Raw genomic sequence first — 17380 nt, forward strand, 5'->3', positions numbered from 1 at the left:
TGGCCAGATGAAAACTAGCCTTCTGGCTAATTCTGGCTTTTTTAACCATGTGTACTTCATGTGTTTTATGAAATTACATTGTCCCCTTTCAAATAAACTGATTAATTAATTAATTAAATAATTCGAGAAATAGCCGGAGCTGGTGTGTGAGGTTGAGATGTTCCGACTAGATATAGTCAGGTTCACTTCCACACACAGCTTGGGCAGTCCTCTTGTGAGAGGTTGGACTCTTTTCGACTCTGGAGTTGCCCTTGGTGAGAAACAGCAAGCAGGTTTGGGCATACTGATTGACCCCCGGCTTAGTTCCTGTATTTCAGGGTTCACCCCGGTGGACAAGAGGGTAGCCTCCCTCCACCTTCCGATGGGGGGGATGGGTCCTGACTGTTGTTTGTGCCTATGCACGAAAAAGCAGTTCAGCGTACCCACCCTTTTGGAGTTCTTGGAGGGGGTGCTGGAGAGCGCTCCTGCCGGGGTCGCCCTCGTTCTGCTGGGGGACTTTAACGCTCACATGGGCAATAATAAATAGTGAGACATGGAGGGGCTTGATTGGGCAGAACGGCCCCCCGACCAGAACCCGAGTGGTGTTCTATGATTGGACTTCTGTGCTCGTCATCGATTGTCCATAACGAACACCATGTTCAGACGTAAGAGTGTCCATGTGCACTTGGCACCAGGACACCCTAGGCCACAATTCGATGATCGACTTTGTGGTTGTATCATCTGACTTGCGGCCGCATGTCTTGGACACTCGGGTGAAGAGAAGGGCGCAGCTGTCAACCGATTACCACGTGGTGGTGAGTTGGCTCTGTTGGTGGGGTAAGATGCCAGGCTGACCTGATGTATTGTGAGGGTCTATTGGAAACATCAGACAGAGTCCCCTGTCAGAAGGAGCTTAAAATCCCCACTCTGCCCGCCTCCTGGGGCAGTCGGGGGACATTGAGTCCTAGGGGACCATATTCTGTGCCTCCATTGTTGAGGCGGCTGACCGGCGCTGTGGCGGTAAGGTTGTTGGTGCTTGTCGTGGTGGCTATCCCCAAACTCGTTAGTGGACACCAACGGTAAGGGATGCTGTCAAGCTGAAGAAGGAGTCCTATCTGGCCTTTTTGGCCGTTGGGACTCTGGTGGCACCTGATGGGTACCGGCAGGCCAAACGGAACGCAACTTTGGTGGTCACTGAGGCAAAAACTCCGGTGTGGGAGGAGTTCGGTGAGGCCATGGAGAACGACTTCCGGATGTCTTTGAGGAAATTCTGTGCCACCATCCAGCGTTTCAGAAGGGGGAAGCAGTGCAGCAACACTATATAGAAGGACGGTACGCCGCTGACCTCAACTCGGGACGTTGTGAGTTGGTGGGCTGAATACCTCAAAGACCTCCACAATTCCACTCATCCATGAGGAAGAAGAGTCTGGGGATTCTGAAGTGGTTTCTTCTATCTCTAGGGTTGAGGTCACAAAGGTGGCTAAAAAGCTTCTCGGTGGCAGGGTCCCAGGGGTGGATGAGAGCCGCCCTGCGTCCCTAAAGGCTCTGAATGTTGTGGGGCTGTCCTGGTTGACAGGCCTCTGCAACATCGCATGGACATTGGGTTCAGTGCCTCTGGATTGGCAGACTGGGGTGGCGGTTCCCCTTTTCAAGAGGATTTGTTCCAACTATAGGGGGATCACACATCTCAGCCTCCCTCTTCAGGGGTTCTGGAGAGGAGAGTCCATCAGGAAGTTGAATCTCAGATTCAGGTGGAACAGTGTGGTTTTCGTCCTGGCCGTGGAACAGTGGACCAGCTCTACACCCTCAGCAGGGTCCTCGAGGGTGCATGGGAGTTCGCCCAACCAGTATACATGTGTGGCCCCTGGATTATTTGGGAGTATACAAGTACATAATGCAGTTATAGTCAGAGGCAAATTCAATTAGATTTAGGAGGTTAAGGGGTACAATATATTGCCAAAGGTATTCACTCACCTGCCTAGACTCACATACTGTATGAACTAAAATGTCAATAATTCCTAATCAATATGACGTTGCTCCACCCTTTGCAGCTATAACAGCTTCAACTCTTCTGGGAACGCTTCCACAAGGGTTAGGAGTGTGTTTATGGAAATTTTTGACCATTCTTCCAGAAGTGAGATTTTTGATTGGGTTCAAGTCAGGTGATTGGCTGGGCCATTCTAGCAACTTTATTTTTTTTTTATTTTGAAACCAATTGAAAGTTTCCTTGGCAGTATGTTTTGGATCATTATGCTGATGAAATGTCCGCCCTCGTTTCATTTTCATCATCCTCGTAGATGGCACGAGATTTTTGTCAAGAATGTCTCGGTAGATTTTCCCATTCATCATCCCTCCTTCAGTAATGTGAGGTTTACCAGTACCATTTTGCTGAAAAGCAGCCCCACACCTCCGAACTTCACTCTTGGTATGGTGTTTTAGGGTGATGTGCAGTGTCATTTCTCGTCCAAACATGGTGTGCATTATGGCATCCAAATTTTGCTCTCATCCGGCCAGACTATATTCTCCCAGTATTTAACTGACTGGTCCAAATGTTGTTCAGCAAACTTTAAACGAGCTTTGACATGATTTTTTTCTCTCCAATGGGCTCTTGCGTGATGAGCATGCATAGAGGCCACGCATTGCTTTCCTTGTGACGTTACCTGCTTCCAGGTCTTTTTGAAGCTCTCCACAGGTGGTCCTTGGCTCTTGGACAACTCTTGTGATTATTCCTTGCACTCCTCTATCAGAAATCTTGTGAGGAGCACCTGATCGAGGCAAATTTATGGTGGTATGATTGGCTTTCCACTTATGTATTATGGCTCCAACCATGCTCTCTGGAACGTTCAGAAGCTTAGATATGTGCCTGTAACCAATGCCATCGTTATGTTTTGCAACAATTATTTTGCGATGGTCTAGAGACAGCTCTTCGCTCTTACCCATCACAAGATCTGTCTTGACTCACACCTTGGCAATGAGACCTTTTTGTAGGCCATCAATTAGGGTTGAACCAGGTAATATTCATTTGCAGTGACAAGGGGCTTGATTGCTCTTTGATTATTAATAGATTTTAGGTGTTGTCTTGGCTTTCCATGCCTTTTTGCACCTCCCTTTCTTCCTGTGTTCAATACTTTTTCACTTTGTCGTTTCACATTTGTATACACAACTTAATTTCTGAGTTTATTTGTTCTTCTTTCTTTGTATGTATGGATTACTTCGGTTGTTCCCAACATCTGGTGAAAATTTCATGTCAATACCACCTTTGGAAATATACAGTATCGAAAGTATTCAGACCCCCTCTTTTTTATATTGCAGATTTGCTAAAATCATTTAAGTTAGTTTATTTCCACATTAATGTACACACAGCACCCCATATTGACAGAAAAAAAAGAAATTGTTGAACTTTTTTTGCAGATTTATTAAAAAAGAAAAACTGAAATATCACACAGCCATAAATATTCAGACCCTTTGCTCAGTATTTAGTCGAAGCACCCTTTTGAGCTAATACAGCCATGAGTCTTTTTGGGAATGATGCAGCAAGTTTTTCACACCTGGATTTGGGGATCATCTGCCATTCCTCCTTGCAGATGCTCTCCAGTTCTGTCAGGTTTGGATGATGAAGGTTGGTGGGCAGCCATTTTCAGGTCTTTCCAGAGATGCTTAATTGATTTTAAGACAGGGCTCTGGTTGGGCCATTCAAAAACAGTCACGGAGTTGTTCAGAGCACTCTGGAGAAGTTTTTTGTACACGATATCCCTGTACTTGGCCGCATTCATCTTTTCTTCGATTGCAACCAGTCTCCCTGTCCCTGCAGCTGAAAAACACCCCCACAGCATGATGCTCCCACCACCATACTTCCCTATTGGACAGGTAATGAGCAGTGCCTGGTTTTCTCCACACATGCCACTAAGAATTAATGCCAACAATTTCTATCTTGGTCTCATCAGAGCAGATAATCTTATTTCTCACCATCTTGGAGTCCTTCAGGTGTTTTTTAGCAAACTCCATGTGTCTTTCATGTGTCTTGCACTGAGGAGAGGTTTCCGTCGAGCCACTCTGCCATAAAGCCCCAACCGGTGGAGGGCTCCAGTGACGGGTGCCTTTCTAGAACTTTCTCCCATCTCCCGACTGGACATCTCTGGAGCTCAGCCACAGTGATCTTTGGATTCTTCTTTACCTCTCTCACCAAGGCTCTTCTCCCCCAATTGCTCAGTTTGGCCGGACGGCCAGCTCTGGGAAGGGTTCTGATCATCCCAAACGTCTTCCGTTTCAGGACTATGGAGGCCACTGTGCTCTTAAGAACTCTTAAGTGCAGCAGAATTTTTTTTGTAACCTTGGCCAGATCTGTGCCTTGCCACAATTCTGTCTGAGCTCTTCAGGCAGTTCCTTTGACCTCATGATTCTCATTTGCTCTGACATGCACTGTGAGCTGTAAGGTCTTGTATAGACAGACGTGCGGCTTACCTAATCAAGTCCAATCAGTATAATCAAACACAGCTGGACTCCAATTAAGGTGTAGAACCATTTTAACGATGATCAGAAGAAATGGACAGCACCCGAGTTAAATATATGAGTGTCACAGCAAAGGGTCTGAATACTTATGGCTGTGTGATATTTCAGTTTTTCTTTTTTAATAAAGCAGCAAAAATTTCAACAATTACGTTTTTTTCTGTCAATATGGGGTGCTGTGTGTACATTAATGAGGAAAAAATGAACTTAAATTATTTTGACAAATGGCTGCAATATAACAAAGAGTGAAAATTTTAAGGGGGTCTGAAAACTTTCCGTACCCACTGTATTGAGTGAGAAAAATGGTGACGTGTTATATACTTATTTCAGCAGCTGTATAAAGTCAGAAACTGAAAAAAAACCATTGTTTCCAGTATATCTCAAATATAATATGAAAAATGAGCAATATTAATTGTCGTGAATGTTGAATACATTGCGTTACACACATCATACCAAAGTAATAATTTTAAGTAAAAACAAAAAAAAAATGACTGCTGTTACTGGAGGCAACAAAAGCTTGTTTTGGAAGTAGCACAGAATTCGATCTCGGTGTTCCCGCTCGGTCTGTAGCCTATATTTACTCTCTTACTGTAAAAAATGGTGTGATGCAGTATAAGGTTTCACGCGGCAGCCATCAGCATACGACCGGCTCGTAGCATACCGACATCCTGCTGTTGTACATGGCATGTCTAAACTGACTCGTATGCCACCGCCACCTAGAGGTTATGACACGGGTGTAGCCTACACTGTCCAATATGACACGGGTACATAAGACTGCATATAGATACAATTGTGCTCATAAATTTACATAACCTGGCAGAATTTGTAATATATATATATATATATTTTAATATGACTGATGACTGAACAACAACCATCAATTTCTTAATGGTTATGTTTTGTTTTATGATAATGCTTTTCTGAAATGCTTGACAGTTTAATTTGACTCAAATTAAAATTAAATTAAATGTTTCGCCTGGTCCTTCATGTTTTCTTTAAATAATTGTACACATTTTACACATTCTGGCTGGGTGATGAAACATGAGCACAACTGTGTGTTTTTTTTGTTTTTTGCTTTTTTTTAGTCCTGTTCGGCTGTTAGGTCAAGCAGAATGGAGGATCTGTATCCCTTTTATGCCGGAACAGTTTTATTGTGTCACAGTGGAGTTTTTAAGCTTCCACTGTGGTTTCATAATTGAAGTTTATTGAGAATCAGAGTCGAACAGAGCAAAGTTTCTAGAGGGGAGAGAGAAACGAAGACAAAGGACAACGCACTAATTGTAAATAGGATGAGAAAAGTAAGTTATTCGCAACAGGGGGGGCCTCACCGTCCCCACCAGAAGCCAGAGCGGGAACCCAGGCGGGCTCCAGCTGGCACCGCTCCAGCACCCACAGAACATGGGCGAGTCACCATCACACCACCTATCCTCCCCAGGAGGTCACCCCAGTGGTTCCCCCTCACCCCGGAGATCAGGAAGGAGTGAAGAAAGTCCCGCCCCCACAGACGCCGGAACCGCTAACACAGGGACAAAAGAAGAAGATGCCCACTCCATGCATGTGTCCTCTCGCCATGCAAACGATCTAAAATGTGTGGGAAAATAAAAATAAATAAATGAATAGAATAATAATGAAACAACAACAACTTCGACAATAAAGAATACTACTTTACTACTTTCACACTTACAAAGATAGTCCTGTTATTGTCAAATAGCACCCTACCCAGGCAAAGGAATCAAGAGTCTAGATTTAGCATGTTGAGGAAAGGTGACCAGCGATCTACGTAGATATGTAATAGATTTTTTCGTTCTGCTCATATTTTTTCTAACGCAATATATTCTATGATGAGATTTAGCCTCTGATTGATCCTTGTTTGTTTTAATAGACAGTTTCATAGAATTGTTTTCTTAGCGGTACCTAACGCGACAAGTAATGATTGTGAATATTTATTAGGGAGGTCGATTATGCTTAAGTCGCCAATTATCAATCTTGGAGAAAGTGGAATCCTGAAATTCAAAATGAAAGAGAGTTTTTGAGTAACCGAAGACCAAAAGCATTGAATTGGTGTGCATTCCCATAATGCATGAAAATAGATGTCTGGGATATTATATATCATATATTAGATGGAGAGAAGCACATTTTATGCATAGTGTACTGAGTAATTGTATATGTAAATGTTTATTTATATTGTCTAAGATGTAAATTTGTATTTTTTTGTGATTCTAAACATATTGTTACAAATCTGAATCCAGTAGCTACGGTCAGCGGACATTGAAAGGTCTTCGTCCTATTTGGTAAGTGCATTGATTTAGTACATGAAATTAATTTATGAACTTGAAATTGGGAGATTTATTTTACTTTGCGGGAGAAGCTTCACTATTTGCTTGACAAACTCTGGCAGTTCGAAGGTGCTCTGGAGTGGTTGTATTCATTCTTTTATTGCTGCTTTTAATTGATTGTATGGAAGAAAGTTTCCGCCTGTTATTTGGAATTCTTGGAAGAGTTCATCACGTGTCCTAAAAACATTATTGTTAAATAGTTGTTGTAGGTGGTCAAGTCCATGTTGTTCCCATGTACTAAAATGAAGGGGTATATTATTCATTTCGAAATCTGGATTATACCAGATTGGGGAGAGCATACTAGGAGCTAATTGAGATCCTGTAAATTCTAAACTTTGCCACCCAGCCGTTAAGGTCGATGTGATTATTGGGTTCTTGGAATGCTTCAAGAACCCAATATGGCGTTTAAGACTTTTGGGGAATTTGATGTTGTTGCAGTCTATTTGTTCCAATTCTAGCCAAGAATGATTCTCCTCATTGTGGTGCAACCATTTGATGAGGTATTGTAATTGGTTAGCTAAATAATAGTGTTTAAAGTTGGGAGCATTTAGGCCTCCCTCCTGTTTCCTTTTCTGAAGAGTGGATAGACTTATTCTATTTTTCTTATTTTTTGAATACAAATTTATTACAGCAGAATCTAAGGTTTGAAACCATTTAAATGTGGGTTTAAATGGAATCATTAAAAATAAATAATTTATTTGTGGTAAGGTTTTCATTTTTATTGTAGCTAGACCCCGGATATTGATATGGGAGACCCCGGGGACGACCCAGGACACGCTGGAGAGACTATGTCTTTCGGCTGGCCTGGGAACACCTCGGGATACCCCCAGAAGCGCTGGATGAAGGAGAGGAGGGCAGAGGGAAGTCGGGGCATCCCTGCTAAAGCTACTGCCACTGCGACCTGACCTCGGATAAGCGGTAGAAAATTGATGGATGGATGGATGTAGCTATTCTTCCCAGTAGTAATATAGGCAAGTTATTCCAGCATTTTAAATCAGATGAGATTTTTTCCAGAATGCGTAATTTAGATTGGTTAGCTCTGTGAGTTTTGACGAAATATTAAGACCTAAATACTTCATGTTTCCTATAGGAATAGGGTAATCTGGGATTTGATCTGCAGGAGTCCATGAGTTTGCTGTTATTGGCAGTATTGTTGATTTTGTCCAGTTGATGGAATAGTCTGATATTTGTGAAAATGTTTTAATGAGACTGAGGACTGCCTGAAGAGAATACTTGGGTTCCTGTAAGTAAAGAAGAATATCATCAGCATATAGATTGATTTTGTGTTCTGTCACAAGTGAGCAGATACCTTTAAGATTAGATTAGAGTGCACATCCTTGTCTGGTTCATCTTTGTAATACAAAACTTTGTGAAGTAATCCTATTTGTGGTGACTGTCGCTTTCGGCAAATTGTATAATGTTGATATCCAATGTATAAATGAATCTCCAAAGCCAAATTTGCGAAGTACTGCAAACAGGAAAGCCCGATTTAACTTTATCGAAAGTTTTCTCTGCATCAAGTGACATGATGATTGCGTTTAGATTTTTACACTGTGACATGCTTATTAAATTCAACAGACGTCTGACATTATTTGTGGAACTTCTACTTTTAATGAAGCCTGTCTGGTAATAGTGGATTATCGACCGGAGTACCTTTTCAAGTCTTGCTGCGAAAACCTTCGAGATTATCTTGATATCTACATTAATCAGTGATAAGGGCCGATAATTAGCCGGGAGAGTGGGGTCTTTCCCTGACTTTAATAATAACTTAATTGAAGCTGTGTTCATATGGCTACTAATTTGACCTTTATCGTTTATCTCCTTGACTGTTCTGAGAAATGAGGCGCTAGTATTGGCCAGAAATGTTTAATGAATTCGACTGGGATTCTGTCCGGGCCAGGCGCTCGTCCCGATTGCATTGTAATGGTTAAAGGAACATCAAGGCTGTTCTTAATTTGTGTATTTAATTGAGGAATGTTTAGATCCTTAACAAAAGTTTCAATTTCTTTTTGAAACTGTTGTTCGAAAATGCGTATAAACTGCTATAAAAAGTGTAAAAAAAAATCATTTATTTCTTGCGGTTTACAGCTGCCGTTTGACTCTTGACTGGCTGCAATTAATGACTTTTCTTTATTGCACTGAAGTTGCTTCACAAGGAATTTTCCTGCTTTATTACTGTACTCAAAGTTCGGGTATCTTAACTGTTGTTGCAGAAAATCTGTTCTTTTTGATAAAATGTCTAATTGATGATTTGCCTTTTGAAGTTGGTTTCTCAGCGCATCTGTCAGATTAATTGCATATTCTTCTGTGAGGTGTTCAATTTTTTTCCTTAATTCCATTTTCCAGTTTTTGTTCTTGTTTTTTTTTTTCTTTTACACAAAGAGTATGATATGATTCGACCTCTCAATACAGCTTTCCCGATTTCCCACAACAGAGATGGGGATATGGTTGGGGAGTCATTGAATTTCACAAACTCATCCCATTCCTTCCTCACGAAAGAATCAAAATCTGGGTCCTTCAATAGGGATATGTTGAAGCGCCATGTTGGTAGGGGACCCAAACTTGATTCAACTTTTCGATTGAGAGAAATTGGTGCATGGTCACTGATGATGATTGGATGTATTTTGGGGGTATTTCTTTGAGCTGCCGAATTGTTTGAAAGAAAAAAAATCTATTGAGAAAGTGCAGTGAACCGACGAGAAAACTGTGTATTCTCTTTTTGTACGGTTTTTCAGCCTCCATATGTCAACAAGACATCCATATACTGCTCTAATATATTGGGGCATTGTGGCTGATTGCTATTTTTTAAATTTGAGCGATCTTTTAGGGGATTGAGCTTAAGGTTAAATTCACCTCCCAAAATATTTGTAGAATTGACTGACAACTTTAACAAGTGTGAAAAGAGCATATGAAAAAAGGCTGAATCATATTTATATGCATTGACGATTGCGTAAAACTTGTTAAATATTGTAGCCTGTATATATATGTAGATGTATATGTATTTCTATTCCAAGGCAGGGACTGTTAATAATTTACAGCTTGGATTTTCTCTTTGAAGGATATTCTTCTTTTGTTTTTAGCCGTTGGCCTTTGAAAAAAGATTTCCGTTAAAATGGAACTTGAAAGGCTACAGATAGATACAAAATAATTCATTTGATCTATTTAAGAACTAATTACCACAGATAGCCCTGACACGATAATTTTTTTAAGGTGATATGTCTTCCTAAAAACTATTACGATAAATGAAATATCGTTTTATTTTAATACCTCTGAAATCATGAAATATAATCATTTATTTATTTTGCTTTTAAATCAGCATTTCTATCCATCCATCAATTTTCTGTACCGCTTCTCCTGACTTGGGTCGCAGGCCTGCTGGAGCCTATCCCAGCTATTATTATTATTATTATTATTATTATTATTATCCATCCATTTTCAACACCGCTTATCCTGGTTAGGGTCGCGGCATTATTATTATTATTATTATTATTTACTTTCTTATTGCTCTTCTTCTTTTCCTTTCGACTTGTCCCATTAGGGGTCGCCACAGCGCGTCATCCTTTTCCATGTAAGCCTATCTCCTGCATACTCCTCTCAAACACCAACTGCCCTCATGTCTTCCCTCACTACATCCATCAACCTTCTCTTTGGTCTTCCTCTAGCTCTCTTGCCTGGCAGCTGCATCCTCATCTACTCACTCTCTCTCCTCTGGACGTGTCCAAATCATCTAAGTCTGCTCTCTCTAACTATGTCTCAAAACATGGAACCTTGGCTGTCCCTCTGATGAGCTCATTTATTATCCTATCCAACCTGGTCACTCCTTGAAAGAACCTCAACATCTTCTGCCACCTCCAGCTCAGCTTCCTGTTGTCTCTTCAGTGCCACTGTCTCTATTCCGCACATCATGGCTGGCCTCACCACTGTTTTATAAACTTTGCCTTTCATCCTTGCAGAGACTCTTCTGTCACATAATACATATGACACCTTCCTCCACTCGTTCCAACCTGCTTGACCCGTTTCTTCACTTCTTTACCACACATACACCATTGCTCTGGACTGTTGACCCCAAGTATTTAAAGTCCTGTACCCTCACTATCTCTTCTGCCTTTAGCCTCACTCTTCCCCCTCCACCTCTCTCATTCATGCACATATATTCTGTTACTCCGGCTAATTTCCATTCCTCTCCTTTCCGGTGCATGCCTCCACCTTCCTAACTGTTCCTCCACCTGCTCCCTGCTTTCACTGCAGATTACAGTGTTACCTGCGAACATCATGGTTCATAGGGATTCCAGTCTAACCTCATCTGTCAGCCTGTCCATCACCACTGCAAACAGGAAGGGGCTCATGGCTGATCCCTGACGCAGTCCCACCTCCACCATAAATTCCTCTGTCACACGTACAGCACACCTCACCACTGTTCTGCTGCCCTCATACATGTCCTGTATTATTCTAATATACTTCTCTGCCACTTCAGACTTCTGCGTGCAATACCACAGTTCTTCATAGGCTTTCTCTAGATCTACAAAGACACAATGTAGCTACTACTAACCTTCTCTGTACTTTTCCATCAATCCCTCAAGGCAAATAATTCATCTGTGGTACTCTTTCTAGGCATGAAACCACAATGTTGCTCTCAAATAATCACATCTGTCCTGAGTCTAGCCTCCACTACTCTTTCACATAACCTCATTGTGTGGCTCATCAATTTAATCCTCTATAGTTCCCACATCTGCACATCACCCTTGTTCTTAAAAATGGGCACCTGCACACCTTTCCTCCGTTCCTCAGGCATCTTCTCAACCGCTAGAACAAGCTCTGTTGAACAAGCTGGTCAAAAACTCCACAGCCACCTCTCCTAGATGCTTCTATACCTCCACAGGTATGTCATCAGGACCAACTGCCTTTCAATTTTTCATCCTCTTTAGTGACTTTCTAGCTTCCCCTTACTAATCATTGCCATTTCCTGGTCCACCACACTTGCCTCTTCAACTCTTTTGTCTCTCTGATTTTCCTCATTCATCAACTCCTCAAAGTTCTCGTTCCATTTATCCAGCACAGCACACTACTGGCACCATTTCTATCTCCATCCTTAATCATCTTAAACTCCTGCACATGCTTCCCATCTCTATCCCTCTGTCTGTATAGATGCTTTTCTCCCTCTTTTGTGTTCAACCTGGCATACATGTCGTCATAGGCCTCTTGTTTTGCCTTTCCACCTCTACCTTCACCCTACGTCACATCTCCGTGTATTCCTTTCTCCTCTCCTTGGTCCTCTCAGTGTCCCACTTCTTCTTAGCTAACCTCTTGTATGATTTCCTGTACTTTGAGGTTCCACCACCAAGTCTCCTTCTCTCCTTCTCTACCAGAAGATACACCGAGTACTCTCTACCTGTCTCTCTGATCACCTTGGCTGTAGTCGTCCAGTCTTCTGGACACTACTCCTGTCCACCAAGAGCCTGTCTCACCTCTTCTAAAAAAAAACCCAAAACATTCTTCCTTTCTCAATTTCCACCAATGGTTCTCTGCTCAGCCTTTGATTTCAAGTTTCAGCCTTATCACTCGAGCTGATACTCTTTTCACCTCCAAGACATTCTTAGCTAAAGCTTACTTTAAAATAACCCCTACTCCATTTCTCTCCATCTACACCATGGTCAAAGAATTTGAACCCTGCCCCTAAACTTCTAGCCTTTCCACCTGTTCTCCTGGACACACAATATTAAATTGGTTTGTTTTACTCTGTAATATGGATCACCCTGGGTCTGAGATAAAGAACAGAGCTGTAAGACTGTGGTTGGTCTCCTGAAGACAAGCCCTTCACCTGTCAATCAAATATACATTGACATTCGCTGTCGTCAACTAATGGCTGAATAACATGCCACTGAGATTATTCTTAATACATATTTAACTTTCCAGTGTTTGTGTTAATTGGTGACTAACACACACAACAAGTTGAAGAGAGGTGCTGACTTTTTAAACGACTTCGCTGCAGTGGAGCGAGGTCCTTCGATCCTTAACTCGCTAGCTCATTAGCTCGGGCGCTACTGAACATAAACAGTTAACTTTCTCATGTGTGTTAATTGGGCACGAACAAACACAGCAACTCGGCGCAAACCGTTGATGTTTTAAACGACATCGCCGTAGTGGAGCGAGCTGTTTAGCACCGTAACTCGCTAGCTCGTCAGCTCAGCTCGCAGGCCAACTTGTTAGCTTGCGAGCTAGCTCATTAGGTCACTGGTGAGGGAATACAATAAACAGTTAACTTTCCCTTACGTGTCTCTGTTGTGTGGATCTACACAATGCACATGGAGCAAGGTTGTGGAGTATTGTACGGAGCCAACACCAGCAAGAGTGTACCAGTCCACCGGCGTTCCATGAGCACACTACCAGAGAATGACACAGCTGTCCAACTCTGTCGGCTCACCACAACAATGAGAATTTATCAAGTCCGGAAAAACTATTGTGTTCATTTGATTTACCGGACGATAAGTCGATATAATTATAATCGTGACAGGCCGAACCACTGATGACTTTTTATAGCCGTGCCGCCACGAGTAAACTAGTGTGAGTTTAAAAAATTGTTTTTACATACAATATTATTTTATTGAACTAATTTTTAAAAACTTGAAAAGGGACTGCCTCACAGGCTCACACAGCCTTTGTTGTGTCCTTCGATTATAATGCAATAATTATTAGAGTAATAGCTTTTAATGTTTTGATAGTATGATGCGTTTGTAAATGTTACCGTGCATCGTGAATATTGCACTGAAGTTTGAGTTTCAGAAAATCGTGATTCTCCCAGAAAAATCACAATTAAATTTTTTTCCGAAAATCATTCTGCCAAAAGCTGAGGGTTTGGCTTCTGAAAATTTGGTTTGGTATTGTATGATAGTCTTTATTGTCAGTCCTCAATAAACTGTATGTCGAACATACAGAGGGCCGAAATTACTTTTCCAAGAGTCCACTGTCAAAAGAACAATACAAAAAAAAAATCTAAACATAAAGACATAAAATCCATGCATACACGCTCTTTGTTGTATGAAGTGGTTATAGATGAAATAGGTGGTCTTGGAGTCTGCCTTCACCTGTTGATCATAGATCTTGTGATCACAGCATGCATGACCTCAGTCCCGTTCGCCACAAGCAAAGTTCAAAGTAACTGTATTGTCCATTTTTGAGTAACACACATACAGAATGAGTGTCTCCATTCTCCAGTCCCATCTCGCTGTGCATCGCTCCTCAACTACTCGGGGCCACTTTTGCCGGCGCTGCTCACTCAGCTCAGCTCCCCTCGGCCACCAGTCGTAGTGCACAATCGTAGGCAGTCCACCAGTTTTGACATTTGCACAGCTATTGGAGGAGTGCTGCCGATCAAGGCACAAACGTTTTCGATGATATTTAAGTCCTCAAAATGGCAATTTTATTTTGCCCAAGAATAACCATGAACCCAATAACATGACATGGTTCAAATCATACTGTTCAGAGTCTGAATCTAAATGATATGTAATGGTGAATATTTTATTTATTCATTGTTCTGTGTTGTCACTGTGCGATTTTGACATCGTACACCTGTGCATTTTGGGTGTGTTAATGATATTGGATAAGGGTTACTTTCAAGTATATGTAAATTCAATATATATAGGCACTTTATCACTACCGTACTTCATCTGAATCCCCTAGATAAAAATGATTATGTTTCCAAATCTTTCTTAACTGCTTTTTTCCTAGCTGAAACAGTGGATCAGCTTCTTCGGTAGGACCAGGCCTTCCTTTTGTTTGTTTGTGTTTGGTGTTGCACTGTGTTTCATTTACCATTTTCTTTCCATCAGTCTTTATACTATGCCAAAGTACAAACCCTAATTACAATGAAGTTGGGACGTTGTGTAAAACATCAATAAAAACACAATACAATGATTTGCAAATCCTTTTCAATGTTTAATTAAATACACAGCAAAGACCAGATATTTAATGTTCAAACTGATAAACCTTTTCGGGTTTTTTGCCAGTATTAACTCATTTTGAATATGATGTCTGCAACACTCAATAAGTATTTGGGAACTGAGGACACTAATTGTTGAAGCTTTATAGGTGGATTTTTTTCCCATTCTTGCTTGATGTACAAATTCAGTTGCTCAACAGTCCAGGATCTCTGTTGCGGTGTTTTGTGCTTCATAATGTGCCACACATTTTCAATGGGAGACAAGTCTGGACTGCTGGCAGGTCAGTCTAGTACTCGCACTCTTCTACTACCACAAGCCACATGCAGAATGTGGCTGGTCATTGTCTTGATGAAATAAGCAGGGACGTCGCTGAAAAAGACATGCTGATGCTCCTTTTCCTCTAAATTAACATTAAATATCTTGTCTTTCCAGTGTATTCAATTGAATATAGGATGAATATAGGATTTGCAAATCATTGTATCCTGTTTTTATTCACGTTTTACACAACGTCATTGGAATTGGGGTTTTTACTACCAATCACCATTGTTGCAGATCCCAAAGGTGAACTTTAAGCTGTCTCAGTTGTTTAACTAATGTATGTTACTCAATAAAATGTTAGACTAAAATGGTTAGACTTCTCCTGAAAGGTTGCAATTGGGACGAAAGTAGCTCATCTGTAAGGACTTGGGCTTTGGAACCGGAATGCCACAGTTTGAGTCCCACTGTGAACAAATATAAAATGGCAGCCAGTGATTAAAGAGATGCTTGTTTGCTTCCTGACTACTTTCGAGGTGACTTTGAGCAAGGCACCCGACCCCACCTCCCGGCTCAAGAGGTGCAGGACTATTTGCGTGCCCCTTTCACCCTGACATCTCACTTTGCATGCTTGCATGTGTTTGATCTGGTTTTCTGTGTGGCAACAGAAATATATAGCAGAGTGTGAGTTTAATTTCCCCTTTGAAGGATTACGAGTATTATACATTTGTACAATGAAGTATAAATTTAATTTTAAAAGTATATTATCAGTGCTCTCTGTGTTGTTGCTTTTAATTAAATATGGCTGATGTATAACTTGTTATAGTAATACGAATTCTTGTTGTTTTTGGTCCTCTCTTGAATGCATCCTGGCAGATTCCACCACCAGCGATTCAGTTAAGTTGAAGGTAAGCAACAAAACAAGGTCATACTTTCATAAGTCACTGCAACCTAACATTGGAATGACAGCATCTGAACTTGTTTCAGCTTTCTTTGAGTGCAATGAACACCAGCGACCTCCTGCCCAAGTCTATCATCTCTGCTGTGACCCGCAAACGTAAAAAATGCCCAGTGCTCATCTCACAGACAGGAGTTCAGATGAGGACTTTGAGCACAAACCTATCAAAGCCAACAATTACGGGAAAACAAAACAAGTGGATGGAAACAAAATTGTTGGAAGAGACAACATGGAACACTGTATTCCCACAAAAGAAAACATGGATGACCATAGAAATGGGGTAACTGTAAGAGAAATCACCATTGGAACAGAATGTCAAAGTGATGCAGTTGAAAAGGATTTTCAACCAGCCGATGATGAAATGTCTGAGAAGGAGAACAAACCTGTACCACATGTTTGTCCAAACAGCTGCCTCTGCCCATGCAACCAGATAAATTACACATACCCAAGACCTTTACCCATGAGCAGTCCTCACAATTTGACAAGGAAACAATCCAAACTCCCTTTGTGGGTTTTCCCAACAATACTTCCAGACCAGAGGTCGAAAAATCAAAGCAGCCTGCAACCAATCTGGAGTCAGAGCTTGTGCCAACTTTCAAAAAGAAAGTCGGAACGACTAAAGCAATGTCCATGAATTTAGAACTTCAACTGGGCCAGAGGGATGATATCATGGGAGAACGGAGAGCAGAAAGTGGAAATCATCACTGTTCATGAGGGAGCTGCTGGTCATCATATACCAGGTGATTGAAAAGTGACTCCCTATTTTTAAGTACTTGTATTTTATTTCTGAACTATAATTCTTACAAGAAATGAACATGTGAAGAAAGTGTATTGCATGGAGTTTTTTTTTTTTATTCTATATGGGCGCCAGCATTAGCCACCAGTTTCCCAAGCCGCCTGGGAACCGCATTAACTGATTTCGCAAGGAACTCTTGTGGGATGGAAGACATGACTTCTCTTATTCACCCTTCAAGTTCATACAAAGTCGTTGGTTTGGTAGAATAGACTTGATCCTTACATCATGGAACATACACAAAAAAAAATTTAAAATATTACAACATATGAATAAATAAGTATTTTAAAATAGGGAGTTACTTTTCAATCACCCTGTATATATATATATATATATATATATCACAATGGCCCAGTCCCTTGTCTTGTACAGGGGAAACCCTCTTACTCATTGATTGTTGAGCACAACTCCCCAGTATCTTCCTCTGTTGTTCAACTGCACTCAGCCATGGATACGAGGGACAAGAGAAAAGCCTGGCGTCGACACGCTGTGATTGTTTAATCCATTCACTCAAATTAAGAGCACATCTAACCGGAAGAATTAGGTCAGTGTGTGTCTGTGTGCGTGTGCGTGTGTGTTGGGGGCCGGCACATTAACCCCTCAGTGTTTGATTCTG

The 17380-nt window shown here is 41.3% G+C and overlaps 1 protein-coding gene across 1 annotated transcript in view; it reads left to right on the forward strand.

The window, feature by feature from the left end:
- LOC133469225 (rho GTPase-activating protein 23-like) overlaps window positions 1–16138 on the forward strand; it is a 135104-nt gene extending 118966 nt beyond the window's left edge. Inside the window, exons 22-24 of the mRNA XM_061756029.1 lie at window positions 14547–14571; window positions 15890–15921; window positions 16001–16138. Of these exons, the coding sequence (XP_061612013.1) occupies window positions 14547–14571; window positions 15890–15914 (50 nt within the window). The 3' untranslated portion in view covers window positions 15915–15921; window positions 16001–16138. The remainder of the gene's footprint in view (window positions 1–14546; window positions 14572–15889; window positions 15922–16000) is intronic.
- The last annotated feature ends 1242 nt before the right edge of the window (window positions 16139–17380 follow it).

The sequence above is a fragment of the Phyllopteryx taeniolatus genome, chromosome 19 (genome assembly GCF_024500385.1).
Source record: "Phyllopteryx taeniolatus isolate TA_2022b chromosome 19, UOR_Ptae_1.2, whole genome shotgun sequence".
Taxonomy (NCBI): Eukaryota; Metazoa; Chordata; class Actinopteri; order Syngnathiformes; family Syngnathidae; genus Phyllopteryx; species Phyllopteryx taeniolatus.